Genomic DNA, 16876 nt, shown 5'->3' on the forward strand with positions numbered 1-16876 from the left:
AAGAACTAATTTATACTAACTTCCTTTTTATATACAAAAAATAGTCATAGGATCTTAAAAAGTTGTATAATTATGTTATTTGAGATTCTACAGTATGTGTAGCTTTTATGTCACATTTGTTATTTTCACCTGAGGATGCCTTAACATTAGGCCTACAGGAAATTAGCATAATACCTTTGTTCTCTGCAAAAGGCTACACAAGTGATCTCCAGAGGTGTTTTTCTGATTCTGAAATCTCTAATTCTTGGATTGCCTTATGCAGAGGGGTTTGGGTTTCCAAAACAAAGTACCATAAACTGGATGACTTGAAAACAGCAGAAATTTATTTCTCATAGTTCTGGAGGCTGTAAGTCTTAGATCAGGGTGCTAATACGGTTAAGTTCTGGTGAGGACCCTCTTTGGGGTTGCAGATGTCCATCTTCTTGCTGTGTTCTCACACAGAAGAAAGAGAGTGAGCTAGCTCTCTGGCCTCTTTTTATAAGGGTACTTATCTCATTTATGAAGGTTCTACCTTCATGACCTAATCACCTTCCAAAGGACCCATCTCCTAATACCACCACCATGGGGGTCAGGATTTCAACATAATTTTTGCGGGGGCACATTCAGTCCATAACAGAATCTTTCCTGTTATTATTTTAGAATGACTTGGACTCTTTCCCAGTCCATTTGGGTTAGGATTCTTATCCAGCCTGGAGGCAGAGCAGTAGCCTGTATGGCCTATCACATTCCCTTTGGTCTGGGACTCTGGTAACTTGTAGAACTCTTATTTATAATTATTGTCTAATGCTGAGATTCTCCACAGAGTGCTGCTTGGAGAAATTTAGCCTCTTAGAGACAGTTGCAATAAAAGAATCCTATCAAAAAGTATTCACTGAATTGTGATCACAAACAAAATAACTTTGTGGGGACAAAATGTACTCCAACAAGGGAGGCTTATGTTTGTTTTTCAGCCTCTCCTCCCAGTGCTGCACTTCTAATCTCTCTGCAGAAAGAAACATTTCAACAGAGAACCCAGTGGAAATTATGACATATTACCTTCTCAGAGTCCTGAACTCTCCCATCCCTACCTCAGAAGAGACTCCTCTGTTCACAGAAGCTAAAGCCAGTTCCTTCCCAATGGCAGCTATGTTTGGATGTTGGATCTACACTTTCTCAAGCACTGTGATCTTCAAATGTAAGTTTAGTAACATAAATATCTTTTTGCAGCCTGAAAGAATTTTATGTATCTGTGTTATAAGGTAATGTTACAGTATCTTGTATTTTGCTGGTAACATTTAGAATGTTAATCTCATAAGGAGATTTTAGAGTTACAGTTAAATTGCTATATCTGGGTTATATGGGACTCCCTTATTCTGGAAAAAGCAAAGTTCTTTCTATAAGCGTGTGTTCTCATACAGACCGGGAGACTTAGAAAAGAGTAGAAGCATCATTAGTTTTCATTTTGTAGGTGGGAACAACAAAGCATGGAGAGACAAACGTATTTGCCAAAATAGTTACTCTCAACTCCTTGTTTTGGGCATTCTAGAGTGTTTCATAGGATTTTAAAGTACCTCACAAAATTCTTCTAAATTTCTCGAAGCCAAATTCATTTTAATTGACTTTAATTTTTTTTTGAAAAGTTACAACATTCTTGGGGGTAGGCTAGGTAAATTTTATAAAAGCAATGCAAACAATTGTTTTGCTTAGAACCAGTGAAATGTCAAAACTCCAAAAATGTTTGGGAAGCAGTGGATTAGTCAGTAGCATAACAAGGAATAAAACAACCCAGATCAGGTGCAGAGAGGCATAAACTCTTGACTCATCCTCCATGGATCTATATTTGTAAAGGCAGAATCTTGTGTGACAGTATGTCTAAGGATATGTCTCTTCTGGACAGGGTTTTTACAGTACTTGAGAATGATCCTAACAACCTTTTGGGGTGACTCAATTTTTTTCACTGCTAGAGAAGTAAAAAAAAACATATTGATACAGTTGAACAGTTAGAAATTTAGCTTAGCTGAAGCATAGTATCAATGGTAGAATTATGATCCTGTGCTAAGATCTGTGGGTTTGGCCAAATTAAGACAAGTGAAAACAGAAAGATCAGTTCAGAAACTTGCAACAGTTTCCATAAAAAATGTTATGGCCGTTGTCCAACTTTATTGTGAACTCTTTTATTGCACCAGCGTTTAAAAGCAGATAAGCTGTTACCTTTTGAATCCACAGGCTGCCCAGTTATATTGGTTAAAATCTCTTCCAGCTCAAGTTTTTTAAAAAATCTTTTGCCTTGACTTCCAAAGGCACTTGTTAGGAATCGACTTCTCAAGCTGCGTAAAGTACTTTTGGGAGAATCAAGTCTATGTTGTTCCATGAAGCTCTTAAGTCCAGAGTAACTATCTTTAGTTGATCTTACCAAAAGCAAGAGCATCATTTCAAACAGACCAAGTGTGAGAAATTTAACCCACATGTCCTTTCAGACCTGGTATGTGTGAGCTTGAGCAATGATTCCATTTTGATGTTATTGAAAATGGAGGGATTTCCCTGCACTAAGTTTCACAGCCACTATCTGACTTATATTTGAAGGGTGAAAGATAAAGCTGTGTTCTTTTGATCTGAATTTTTCTGTTCTTAAAAGTTTTTTTCTAAGAACACTAGTCAGTACCTGGAGACACTCTGTAATATTTAAATAATTAATTTGCTTTAATGAAAAAAGTTGTTTCTTTAAACATTTAAATAATTACTTTTTCTTTAGTGAAAAATTAGTTTGCTTTAATGAAAAAAAAGTTTTTTCATAACTGTCATTACATGAACCTTTAGTAAAGGAGATTTTTCCCATTATATACTTCTTATGATCAACAAGTTCCATCATCTCCCCACTAAATAAGAGAAAGTACTCACAGATGATAGAATGATTTTAACATTATGGGACCACAACAGTGTCCACAGGAACCTTGAGTAAGTACCATGAACCCTGACCCTCAGGGATAATTTGTAAGCCCTTGGCAGTGAGATGGAACGTCTTCAGTTTGAAACAAAGGAAACCTATTACATCACAGGGAAATTTGTATATTGGTGCTATATTGACTTTGTAGCTGCCATGCCTTTATACAGACACTTCATCTGGTCCCCACTGTTTCCACTTATTGTGATGGTTTGTATATCTTTATTTCAAAGATCTGTTTGAAACAGGTTTAATTTCTTCCTTGACCTGCTTTCATCACTGCCATGAGACTACCACATCCATGCCACTAGGTGGCATTCTCATCCATGAGACTACTGCACTCCTGCGTACTTCAAGAAGTAGCTAAGCCATGGGCTGGGTTGTGCTTTTCCTGAGAGGATGAAAGGCTTCATGGATACATGCTAGTATCCATATTCCTCTATTCCCAAGTTATGCACCAAGATGATATTTCATACCCGACTGCCTTTCAAAGTCTCGTAAATGTTCATTCAATATCGACTCTATGCAAGACACTGGGGTAGTCATAGAGGCAAGCTTTGAGCTAAGCTGCAGGCCCTGCCCTCCAGGAGCTCCTAGTCTCATGGCAGGGTGCAGACATCCAGAATAGAGGGCCATGGCATGGGAGAGAAGTTTTCTGACTGGGAGCTCTGAAGGTTTAGGGGTCCATAAGCCTGATTTATGGGGTTGTTGGCATAGGATCAGGGGCTCCCTGGCATAAAGTGAATGCAGACACTAACATCCCTGTATTATTTTACTGAGAGTGTACCAGTGTTCAGCCTCTAAGACCAGGGGAGGAAACCAGTGGCCATGAATGTTCCCTCCCATCCCAGGGACTAACTAGGCTCCTCCCACAGTGTCAGACACGGGATGAAGTATACTCACACTGCCCCAACACCAGCGAGTGGAAATATTTATAGGTCTCTCATTTGGTTTTAATTTTTTTAAATTGCATTTTAGGTTTTGGAGTACACGTGAAGAACATGCAAGATTGTTGCATAGGTATACACATGGCAGTGTGATTAATGCCTTCCCCCCCATCACCTATATCTGGCATTTCTCCCCATGCTATCTCTCCCCAACTCCCCACCCCCTGCTGTTCCTCCCCTATTTCCCCCCAACAGACCCCAGTATGTGATGCTCCCCTCTCTGTGTCCATGTGTTTTCATGGTTCAACACCCACCTGTGAGTGAGAACATGCGGTGTTTGATTTTCTGTTCTTGTGTCAGTTTGCTGAGAATGATGGTTTCCAGGTTCATCCATGTCCCTACAAAGGACACAAACACATCGTTTTTGATGGCTGCATAATATTCCATGGTGTATATGTGCCACATTTTCCCTGTCCAGTCTATCACCGATGGGCATTTGGGTTGATTCCCGGTCTTTGCTATTGTAAACAGTGCTGCAGTGAACATTCGTGTGCATGTGTCCTTATGGTAGAATGATTTATAATCCTTTGGATATATACCCAGTAATGGGATTGCTGGGTCAAATGGAATTTGTATTTCTAGGTCCTTGAGGAATCGCCACACTGTCTTCCACAATGGTTGAACTAATTTACACTCCCACCAGCAGTGTAAAAGTGTTCCTAGTTCTTCACATCCTCTCCAGCATCTGTTGTCTCCAGATTTTTTAATGATCGCCATTCTAACTGGCGTGAGATGGTATCTCAATGTAGTTTTGATTTGCATTTCTCTAATGACCAGTGATGATGAGCATTTTTTGATGTTTGTTGGCCCCATGTATGTCTTCTTTTGTAAAGTGTCTGTTCATATCTTTCACCCACTTTTGAACGGGCTTGTTTGTTTTTTTCTTGTAAATCTGTTTTAGTTCTTTGTAGATTCTGGATATTAGCCCTTTGTGAGATGGGTAGATTGCAAAAATTTTTTCCCATTCTGTTGGTTTCTGATTCACTCTAATGACTGTTTCTTTGTGCAGAAGCGGTGGAGTTTGATTAGGTCCCATTTGTCTATTTTGGCTTTTGTTGCCAATGCATTCGTTGTTTTGGTCATGAAGTCCTCGCCTGTGCCTATGTCCTGAATGGTTTTGCCTAGATTTTCTTCTAGGGTTTTTATGGTGTTGGGTCTTATGCTTAAGTCTTTAATCCATCTGGAGTTAATTTTATTGTAAGGTGTCAGGAAGGAATCCAGTTTCTACTTTCTGCACATGGCTAGCCAGCTTTCCCAACACCATTTATTAAACAGAGAATCCTTTCCCCATTGCTCGTTTTTGTCAGGTTTGTCAAAGATCAGATGGCTGTAGATGTGTGATGTTGCCCCCAAGGCCTCTGTTCTGTTCCATTCGTCTATATCTCTGTTTTGGTATCAGTACCATGCTATTTTGATTACTGTAGCCTTGTAGTATAGTTTGAAGTCTGGTAGTGTAATGCCTCCAGCTTTGTTCTTTTTGCTTAGAATTGACTTGGCTATGCGGGCTCTCTTTTGGTTCCATATGAAGTTTAAGGCGTTTTTTTCTAGTTCTGTGAAGAAGGTCATTAGTAGCTTGATGGGGATAGCATTGAATCTCTAAATTACTTTGGGCAGTATGGCCATTTTCACGATATTGATTCTTCCTATTCATGAGCATGGAACGTTTTTCCATTTGTTTGTGTCCTCTCTTATTTTGTTGAGCAATGGTTTGTAGTTCTCCTTGAAGAGGTCCTTTACGTTCCTGTTAGTTCTATTCCTGGGTATTTTATTCTTTTTGTAGCAATTGTGAATGGCAGTTCGTTCTTGATTTGGCTCTCTTTAAGTCGTTATTGGTGTATAGGAATGCTTGTGATTTTTACACATTGATTTTGTATCCTGAGACTTTGCTGAAGTTGCTTATCAGTTTTAGGAGATTTTGGGCTGAGACAATGGGGTCTTCTAAATATACAATTATGTCATCTGCAAATAGAGACAATTTGGCTTCCTCCTTTCCTATATAAATACCCTTTATTTCTTTCTCTTGCCTGATTGCTCTGGCTAGAACTTCCAATACTGTATTGAATAGGAGTGGTGAGAAAGGGCATCCTTGTCTAGTACCAGATTTCAAAAGGAATGCTTCCAGTTTTTGCCATTCAGTATGATATTGGTTGTTGGTTTGTCATAAATAGCTTTTATTATTTTGAGATGCATTCCATCAATACCTAGTTTATTGAGGGTTTTTTGCATAAAGGGCTGTTGAATTTTGTCAAAGGCCTTCTCTGCATCAATTGAGATAATCGTGTGGTTTTTGTCTTTGGTTCTTGGTGAATTACGTTTATGGACTTGCATATGTTAAACCAGCCTTGCATCCCCGGGATGAAGCCTACTTGATTATGGTGGATAAGCTTTTTGATGTGCTGTTGCAATCAGTTTGCCAGTATTTTATTGAAGATTTTTGCATCTGTGTTCATCATGGATATTGGCCTGAAGTTTTCTTTTCTTGCTGAGTTGCTGCCGGGTATCAGGTATCAGGATGATGTTGGTCTCATAAAATGACCTGGGAAGGATTCCCTCTTTTTGGATTGTTTGGAATAGTTTCAGAAGGAATGATTCAGCTCCTCTTTGCATGTCTTGTAGAATTTGGCTGTGAACCCATCTGGACCTGGGCTTTTTTTGGGTGGTAAGCTCTTAATTGCTGCCTCAACTTCTGCCCTTGTTATTGGTCTACTCAGGGTTTCGACTTCTTCCTGGTTTAGGCTTGGGAGGATGCAAGTGTCTAGGATCCATTTCTTCCACGTTTACTAGTTTATGTGCATAAAGTTGTTTGTAATAATCTCTGATGATGGTTTGTATTTCTGTGGAATCTGTGGTGATATCCCCTTTATCGTTTTTTATTGCATCAATTTGGTCATTCTGTTTTTTCTTTTTTATTAATCTGGCTAGTGGTCTGTCTATTTTGTTGATCTTTTCAAAAAACTAACTCCTGGATTTATTGATTTTCTGAAGGGTTTTTGTGTCTCTATCTCCTTCAGTTCTGCTCTGATCTTAGTTATTTCTTGTCTTCTGCTAGGTTTTGAGTTTTTTTGATCTTGCTCCTCTAGCTCTTTCAATTTTGGTGATAAGGTGTCGATTTTAGATCTTTCCTTGCTTCTCATGTGGGCATTTCTTGCTATATATTTTCCTCTAGAGACTGCTTTAAATGTGTCCCAGAGATTCTCGTATGCTGTGTCTTCATTCTCGTTGGTTTTGAAGAACATATTTATTTCTGCCTTCATTTCATTGTTTATTCAATCAACATTCAAGAGCCAATTTTTCAGTTTCCATGAAGCTGTGTGGTTCTGAGTTAGTTTTTGAATTCTGAGTTCTAACTTGATTGCACCGTGGTCTGAGAGACTGTTTTTTATGATTTCTGTTCGTTTGCATTTCCTGAGGAGTGATTTACTTCCAATTATGTGGTCAGTTTTAGAGTAGGTGTGATGTAGTGCTGAGAAGAATGTATATTCTGTGGATTTGGGGTGGAGAGTTCTGTAAATGTCTATTAGGTTTGCTTGTTCCAGGTCTGAGTCCAAGTCCTGGATATCCTTGTTAATTTTCTGTCTTGTTGATCTGTCTAATATTGACAATGGGGTGTTAAAGTCTCCCACTATTATTGTGTGGGAGCCTAAGTCTCTTTGTAAGTCATTAAGAACTTGCTTTTTGTATCTGGGTGCTCCTGTATTGGGTGCATATATTTTTAGGATCATTAGCTCTTCTTGTTGCATTGATCCTTTTACCATTATGTAATGTCCTTCTTTGTCTCTCTTGATCTTTGTTGGTTTAAAGTCTATTTTACCAGAGACGAGAATTGCAACTCTTGCTTTTTTTTTGCTCTCCATTTGCTTTGTATATCTTTTTCCATCCCTTTATTTTGAGCCTTTGTGTATCCTTGCATGTGAGATGGGTTTTCTGGATACAGCACATTGATGGGTTTTGACTTTTTATCCAATTTGCCAGTCTGTGTGTTTTAATTGGGGTATTTAGCCCATTTACATTTAGCGTTATTATTGTTATATGTGAATTTCATCCTACCATTTTGATGCTAGCTGGCTGTTTTGCCCGTTAGTTGATGCAGTTTCTTCATTGTGTTGATGCTGTTTATCATTTGGTATGTTTTTTGAGTGGCTGGTGCTGGTTGTTCCCTTCTATGTTTAGTGCTTCTTTCAGGAGCTCTTGTAAAGCAGGTCTGGTGGTGATGAAATCTCTGAGCACTCGCTTGTTCGTAAAGGATTTTATTTTTTCTTTGCTTATGAAGCTTAGTTTGGCTGGATATGAAATTCTGGATTGAAAGTTCTTTTCTTTAAGGATGTTGAATATTGGCCCCAACTCTCTTCTGGCTTGTAGGGTTTCTGCTGAGAGATCTGCTGTGAGTCTGATGGGCTTCCCTTTGTGGGTAACCCGACCTTTCTCTCTGGCTGTCCTTAGCATTTTCTGCTTTGTTTCAACCCTGGTGAATCTGATGATTATGTGCCTTAGGGTTGCTCTTCTTGAGGAATATCTTTGTGATGTTCTCTGTATTTCCTGGACTTGAATGGTGGCCTGCCTTGCTAGGTTGGGGAAGTTTTCCTGGATAATATCCTGAAGAATATTTTCCAGCTTGGATTCATTCTTTCTGTCACATTCAGGCACACCTATCAAACATAGATTAGGTCTTTTCACATGGTCCCATATTTCTTGGAGGCTTTGTTCATTCCTTTTTACCCTTTTTTTCTGTAATCTTGCCTTCTCGTTTTATTTCATTGAGTTTATCTTCTACCTCTGATATCCTTTCTTCTGCTTGGTCAATTCGGCTGTTCAAGCTTGTGTATGCTTCGTGAAGTTCTCGTGTTGTGTTTTTCAGCTCCATCAATTCACTTATATTCCTTTCTAATTTGTTTATTCTCATTAGCATTTCGTCTAATCTTTTTTCAAGGTTCTTAGTTTCTTTGCATTGGATTAGAACATGTTTGTTTAGCTCAGAGAAGTTTCTCATTACCCACCTTCTGAAGCCTGTTTCTGTCAATTCATCACACTCATTCTCCATCCAGCCTTGTTCCCTTGCTTTTGAGGAGTTGTGATCCTTTGTAGGAGGAGAGGCGTTTTGGTTTTTGGTGCTTTCATCGTTTTTGTCCTGGTTTCTTCCCATCTTTGTGGATTTATCCACCTGTCATCTTTGTAATTTTTGACTTTCAGATTTGGTCTCTTAGTGGACATCCAGTTTGTTGATGATGAAGTTATTTCTTTCTGTTTCTTAATTTCCCTTCTAACAGGCCCCTCTGTTGTAGGACTGCTGAGGTCCTCTCCAGGCCCTGCTTGCCTGGGAATCATGTGCAGTGGCTGCAGAACAGTAAGGATTGCTGCCAGTTTCTTCTTCTGCTATCTTTGTCCCAGAAGGATACCCGCCAGATGTCAGTCTGAGCTCTCCTTTATGAGGTGACTCTTTGGATATATGTGGGTCAGGGAGCTGCTTGAGGAGACAGTCTGCCCTTTACAGGTGTGCAAGTGCTGAGCTGTGAGCTCCATTGTTCATTCAGAGCTGCTGGGCAGGTACGTTTAAGTCTACTGCAGCAGAACTCATAAACGCCTTTTTTTTTTTTTTTAATTTTTTATTTTTTTCCCCAGGTGCTCTGTCCCAGGGAGTTAGGGCTTTATTTATAAGTTTCTTTTGTGCTGCTGCCTTTATTCAGGGTGGCCCTGCTTAGCGAGGAGGCAGCCTAGTCACAGTCTGCCTGCAGAGGCTTTGTTGATCTGCTGTGGGCTCTGCCCAGCTGCTTTGTGAACTTCCCTGCAATCCTGTTTACATGGGTATGATTAGAACTGCCTCGGCAATGGTGGCCCACTTCTGTAATGGCGGACTCTCTGTGTAATGGCGGGCTGCCTCGGCAATGGTGGGCTGCCTTGGCAATGGCAGGCTGCCTCAGCAATAGCGGACTACCTCTCTAGTGGTGGACTGCCTAGGTATGGTGGACGCCCTTCCCCCACAGAACTGGACTGTCCCGGGTTCTGCGGGTTCTGCTGTCCTTGCTGTGAAACTCTCAATCCAGAGCATTTCAAATTGCTGTTTCCTTGTGGAGGAGGGACCAGCCGAGCCTGATCACCTGACTCCCTGCCTCAGACCCCCTTTTTTTTTTTTTTTTTTTTTTTCAGTTGAACGGGCAACTCTGTCTCCCAGATGTTTCAGTAGTCTGTTGAAAAGGTGCCAGGATCTGTGTGATTTCCTGTGCAGTGACCCACTGTGCCAGCTGAAACAGCCATGCTGAGATTCATGGCACTTTTTTGCCTGGGAATCTCCTGGCCTGGCTCCCTGTTTCAGTCCCCTTTTTCTCAGTTGAATGGACGACTCTGTCTCCCAAGAGCTCCTATTGCCAGCTAAAATGGTGCCCGACCCATGTATTTTGTGTGGAGACCCACCACGCCAGCCAAAACAGCCACACTGGCAACCTGTAGGGCCCTTCCACCTGGGAATCTCCTGGTCTGTGGGCAATAAAAATCCATCTGGAAATGCAGCGTCCACTCACCCTCCGTGCTTTCGCTGGGAGCTGCAATCCTGAGCTGCTCCTAATCGTCTATCTTGGATCCGTCCTTGTTTTAATTTTTGTCTTTTTTTTTATTTTTCAAAAATAAAAAAAAAAAATAGAAAATCACACTCGCAAAATTAACCATTACCCACATCCCTACCAACAAGAATTAACCATTCTTAACCTCATAATATGTTGGTTTTCAGATTTATGTTTAAGCTTTAAAAAATTACACAGATAATGTATTAGTACATTGTCCCTTTTCTCATTTGTTTTAATCCATGTTCTTCCCATTTATACAGGATCAATTCTTGCATTCACTTATAGGGTACTATAAATGCCTAGTATAATGGCAACAGAGAGAATTATTGTGGTTTTATACTTTTTCTCATTCCTTGCTTCTCAAATGCAAATTTAAATTTTTTCTAAAGTTTAAAATCTATTGTAGAAAATTTGCAAAATGCAGAAAGGTGAAAATAAACAAATTGCCAGTGGTTCTTTGGCTTGGGGAGAACTGTAGTTGATGTTCATTTCGGTATATTTCCCTTCAGTATTTTTTCCATATAGTTTTATTTTTAAAAATTATATCCCATAAATAGATACACTTACTAATTGTATGTTTTTAAATTAAAAATTTAAAAAATTAAAAATATGTAAAAGAAAAAAATTAGCCTTATTTTGTATTTACCATTTTATAATCTGCCTTTTTGCTTAATTTTCTTTGTTATTATATGTTCTTCTACATCATGATTTTTAAATAGTTGCCTAGTATTCCATTGTATAGCCATAATTATTTCATACTTTAGAATTGTTATTGCCAGACATTTAGTTGGTTTCCTTTTTTTGCTGTTATAATGTGTGTTCCCTACATAAATCTTGTGAATGCCTGATTTTAAAGATAAATTTCTAGCAGCAAAACTTTAATTAAGAGTATATACATTAAAATACACTTTGATTATATTTTTCTTTACCAAAGAAATATGTTTATTAAAACATGTACAAAATCACAGATATACGAAAAAGGCAGTATATAAGTTACTTGTATTCCTCCCACTCAGAGATAGCCACTATTAGCATTTTATTATAATCACCCAGCTTTCTCTTCTCTGAATTCTGCATGCTCTTTCATAAGCTTTTTAATGAGTGTATTCAGAATACCTAAGTCTATTGTTCTCTTTTACCTTCACTGGTTACATGGCATTTCATTGAATGAAAATACCAGAATTTATTTGATCAGTCTTCTAATGCTGAACATTTCAGTTACTTTCTGTTTTTCTCTACTATAAACAATGCAGAGGTAAGTACTGTGTGGCTATGTCTTTGCAAGTCCTTGATTGTTCCCTGTGAGGAAATTTCTAGATGTGCAACTGTTGGTTTTACCTGTATGTTATTTTTTAAGGCTTTTCATGGGTATTGCTAAATGTTCCTATAACAATTCTTATCTGAGAGGCAGAATATTGGTATATCCTTTTTTTTTCCAAGTTTTTGATATTACTGAGTATTTTGCCAATTTGTCTACAAATAATTGATATTTTAAAATTAACATTTATTTAATTACTAGTAAAACTGAACTTTTTTTTTCTTTTTTGCTCAATTTTATGCTTTAGTATAGGTTTTTCCTTATTAACAGATTTTAAAAATAAATTTAAGATATTAATTTCTTGTCATTTGTTTAGGTTTTCTCCTTCAACTGATTGTTGTGATGAATTGCATGTCTAGACTTCCTAATAGTAAATTGCACCCCTGGAATAATCCCTCCTTGCTTATAATGTCTTGCTACATTTGGCTTGCCGGTGTTTCATTTAGGATTTTTGCATCTATATTTCTAAATGACATTAGTCTTCAGTTTTCTTTTGTGTATTTGTGTGTATGTTCATCAGGTTTTGTGATCAAGATAACTTTAGTTTTATAAAATGAATTGGCTTATTCCTTCTTTTACTCTACAATGAGAACTGCTTTTAGAGCATGGAAATTACCTGTTTCTGGTAAGTTAAAAAGAGCTTGCTCAGAAAGCTGTATAGGCACTATAACAAGCATTGGAGGAAAATTTGTAACAGCCTATTTTTCCCTATGTTTTCTACTTCTTTGTGATTCCAGTTAGCTAATTTTCCTAGAAAATTGTCCATTTTATTGAGATTTTCAAATTCATTACCATTTTTACAGTTTTGAGATATGCATACAAGTCGCCCACTTAAAATTATTTTTAGTATATTCATAGAGCTCTAGACCATCACCGCAACTGCCACAATAAATTGTATGACATTTTCAAAACCCCAGAAAGAAACCCCATACCCATTAGCAATCACCCTCCATTTCTCCTTAATTCCTGCTCATCTACTTTCTGTCTCCATAGAATTCCCCTATTCTGGACCTTTCATATCAATGGGATCACATACTGTATGGTCTTTCATGGCTGCCTTCTTTCACTTAGCATAATGTTTTCAGGGTTCATCCATACTGTAGCATGTAGCAACACTATATTCTCTCTCTCTTTTAAGTTTTTGGTTTTAATTAATAGAGTATTTTTTAGAGCAGTTTTAAGTTTACACAAAATTGAGCAGATAGTACAGAGAGTTCCCATATACTCCCCTCCTCTCCACTCCTGATCATAGTTTTGCCCACAGACATCTTGCATTGGCATGGTACATTTGTTATAATCGATGAACTGATATTGACACATTATTATTAACTAAAGTCCATACATTTGGGTTCACTGTGTTGTATAGTTGTGTGGATTTTGACAAATGTCTAATGTTATGTATCTACCATTACGGTATCATACAAAGTAGTTTTGATGAAAAGGTAAAACAGAGGGGACTTTTAGGGTAGTCTTTCCCTCATCCCTGTGAACCCCTAGCAACCACTGATCTTTTGATTTGCCTTTTCCAGAATGTTGTATAATTGGAATCATACAGCATGTAATCTCTTTAGACAGCCTTCTGTCACTAAGTAATATGCATGCAAGCTTCTTCCCTGTCTTTCTTTGGCTTAATGGCTCATTTCTTTTATGGCTAAATAATATTCTATTGTATGGATTTACCACAGTTTCTTTGTCCATTCACCTTTTAAAAAATGTCTTGGTTACTTCCAATTTGGGGCAATTATGGATAAAGCTGCTGCAATCATTTGTGTGCAGGTTTTTGTGGGCACATAAGTTTTCACCTGATTTAGGTAAATAGCAGTGAGCATGATGCTGAGTTGTATAGTAAGACTATGATTATCTTTGTAAGAAACTGCCAAACTGTCTTCCAAAGTGGCTGTATCATTTTGTATTCCAACCAGCAGTGAATAAGAGTTCCTGTTGCTCTACATCCTCACCATCATTTGGTGTTGTAAGTTGTTTGGATTTTCACCATTCTAATAGGTATGCAGTAGTATTTCATGGTTGTTTGAATTTGCAGTTCCCTGATGACATATGATATTGAGCATCTTTTTACATGCTTATTTAACATCTGTACATCTTCTTTTATGCAATGTCTGTTTAGACATTTTTCCCATTTTTAAATTGATTGTTTTCTTTTTGTATATGATAGATACAAATCCTTTATCAGATATGTGTTTTGAAAATATTTCTCACACTCTGGATTCTGATTTCATTCTCTTGACTGTGCCTTTCACAGAGCATAAGGTTTTGGGTTTAATTTTAATAAAGCCCAATTCCTTTTTATGGCTGATATTTCATCATATGGATATACCACATTTTATTTATTCATTTATCGCTTGATGGACACTTGATTCCTTTTGGCTATTGTAAATAATGTTGTTTTGAACATTTGGTAGAAGTTTTTTATGGGAATATATGTTTTCATTTCTCTTGAGTAGATATCCAGCAGTGAAATTGGTGAGTCATATTTTAACTAAATGTTTAACTCTGAGAAACTGAAAAACTTTTCCAAAGTGGCTGCATGATTTTACTTTGCCATGCCTCCTGCATTGCTAGTGACATTTTACATTGTCACTAGCAGTATAGAAGGGTTCCATTTTCTCCATATTCTCACCACTGCTTATTATCATTGGTATTTTTTTTTAATTATAGTCATTGTAGTGGGTGTGAGCTGGTGTCTCATTATGATTGATTTGTATTTCCCTAATGACTCATGACATTGAACATATTTTCATGTGCTTGTTAGCCATTTGTATGTCTTCTTTGCCTCTTTACTTTTAATATTCTTTTCCATGGGAATTTCATGGATTTCACTAACACCGTTGTGCAGATGATTTCCAGTATTTACTTCCAACTCTGACCTTTCTCCTAAGATTGTCACAGTTTTCCATCTGTTTCCTAGCCATTAATGTCCTAATTGCAGAATCAGTGTATCACAACTGAAATTCATCATCTTTCCTCTCAATCAATTTATCCTTCCTCTGTGTTCCCTATTTCTGTTAATCGTATGACTGTTTTAATCATCTAGACTTTCAATTTGGCATTATATTTGTATGTAAGAGAAATTAGGAAACAGTCAATTTGTTGCCAAGTTCTACATTACTTTAATAATATTTTGCATATGTTTTTTCTTTACTTTGTATTGTCACCTTCTTGATCTCTATCCTCTTCTGACTTTTTGATTCCTTGCTCTCTTCTTGTTCTCCTATCTTTGATCATTTTATTTCAGGTTATTCTTATATGCTCCTTAAAATACCTACGTTTTTATTGATGATCATCTTTTTTTTTTTTTTTTTTTTTTTTTTTTTTTTTTTTTTTTTTTTTTTTGAGACAGGGCCTCGCTCTGTCACCCAGGCTGGAGTGCAGTCTGCACGATCTCAGCTCAGTGCAACCTCTGCCTCCTGGGCTCAAGTGATTCTCCCACCTCGGCCTCCTGAGTAGCCAGTTCCATAGGCACACACCACCATGCCCAGCTAAAGGATTTCACTATGTTGCCCAGGCTTGTCTTGAATTCCTGAATTTCTGAGCTCAAACAATCCACTTGCCTCAGCCTTCCAAAATGTACAATTACAGGCATGAGCCACCACCAACTGTCCACACTCTTTTACAAATCAATGTATAACTTCTTCCTTGGCTATTTGTATGTAATCTCAAGATATAAACTATCACTTACACACACATAATTCCCAAATATTTCTAGACTTGGAATATTTTGAGAACTTCAGACACATATATCAAACTATCTTCAGGACAGATGTCCAACTGGATAGATGGACATTTATAGAATAGATGTGCAGTTGGATAGATGTCCAAACTTAACTCTCTCCACCCTAGCTGCCCCCAAACTTGTTCCTCCCCTCATACTTCTAGTCAATGGCAAGACCATCCATCTGGGGTTCTCAGGACGTACATCTGACCATCATTCCTCCTTTGTCCCTCCCCATTAAAGCCAAATATTCACCAAGTCAGTACTATTGTAAAACTGTCTTTAATTCTCTGTCTTTATCCCCATGCTGCTGCTTTGTCCAAACTTTTATCATCTCTCATTTAGACTATTTCAGTGATCTTCAACCTTGCCTTTCTGTCTAGTCTCTTACCACGCCCCACTAACCCCCTTCATGAAATCTACTGACACAAAGTGAATTTCTAATTTAGTCATGCCATTTCACTGCAAAGAACAAATCAAAACAAGAACAAGTACGATATTTACAGTCTCCCTGGTGGCTACTTACTTTTCTAAAGGATATAGGTTAAGCTCCTTAGCCTGTCGTATTGAACTGCTTCCTGCCTACTACTTCAGCTTTGTCTCTTGTCACTCCAGAAACATTCTTCTATGTATTTTTAATGTTTTCCCTCTGCTCAGACGCTTCTTCCTGCCTTATTCACTTAGTGAACCACCATTTGAGATTTCTTGGAGGTAGACAAGATCACATGGCTGGAATCCAGAAGGGATGGTAGATAAGAACCTGCTTCAGGTTCTTATGAATGTGGATTTACATACTTTCTGGGAGCTCTGTATGTAAAGGTGTTGCTTCCAGCCCTTCTTTGCTTGGCTCTTGGTATAACTTCTGATAACTCTCCTGCTTTAGTAGTCACTTTTGGAGCAATGAGAGAGCAGATTCCTTTAGTGGCCTGGGTATGATGTCACATGGTGTTGTTGATAGATCCCTACAGAGCTTGGGATTCTTAGAATCAACCTTCAGACTAGAACTTACCCCAAGAGGATAAGCAATTCTATAGCAGAGGGTGAGAGCCTCAAACAGGCCCAGGAACCTCTAGTCCAAGGACTTTGGGAAGTTTATGGTCCCATCTAGGCCTACAGAATACAAGCATTCAGGGATAGCAGTGTAGTTTGGTAAAGAACAGTGCAGGGCTCTAGGCTCTAGGCTCAAATTCCTTAGGGCAAACAAATCAGTTTGGTTTCCCTCAGCTCTGTGGAACTAAACTTTAAAACTGCCCCTGGGAGTGACCTCCCCAGGATAATCTCAGGGCTCAGTACTCACCTGAGTTGACAGGCTCCAAGAAGACCTGGATGAGCCTTTGGAAGTCAGCTTTTTAGCTCAGTTTAGCCTGTTCCACCAGGATCCACACCCTTTACTGTGGAAATCTGAGT

General features: G+C 38.2%; 1 protein-coding gene across 7 annotated transcripts in view; it reads left to right on the top strand.

Annotated features, from left to right (window-relative positions):
* Window positions 1-16876, top strand: part of LOC116540585 — a 389476-nt gene that overhangs the window by 22391 nt on the left and 350209 nt on the right. For 4 of the 7 annotated variants that reach the window (XR_004264505.1, XR_004264507.1, XR_004264509.1 and 1 more), the window contains one exon: window positions 1044-1175. The exons of 1 other annotated variant lie outside the window; for it this stretch is intronic. Coding sequence is in view for 1 of the 6 variants with exons in the window: in XM_032264137.1 (XP_032120028.1) it covers window positions 951-1174 (224 nt within the window). In the remaining 5 variants the exon portion in view is untranslated. Of the gene's footprint in view, window positions 1-950; window positions 1176-3586; window positions 3598-16876 lie in introns of those variants that run through there. 2 more of the 7 variants (XM_032264137.1, XM_032264140.1) reach the window with 2 other exon arrangements.

Source organism: Sapajus apella, unplaced genomic scaffold (assembly GCF_009761245.1).
Source record: "Sapajus apella isolate SASKATOON/1434 unplaced genomic scaffold, GSC_monkey_1.0 scaffold142, whole genome shotgun sequence".
In the NCBI taxonomy this organism is placed as follows: Eukaryota; Metazoa; Chordata; class Mammalia; order Primates; family Cebidae; genus Sapajus; species Sapajus apella.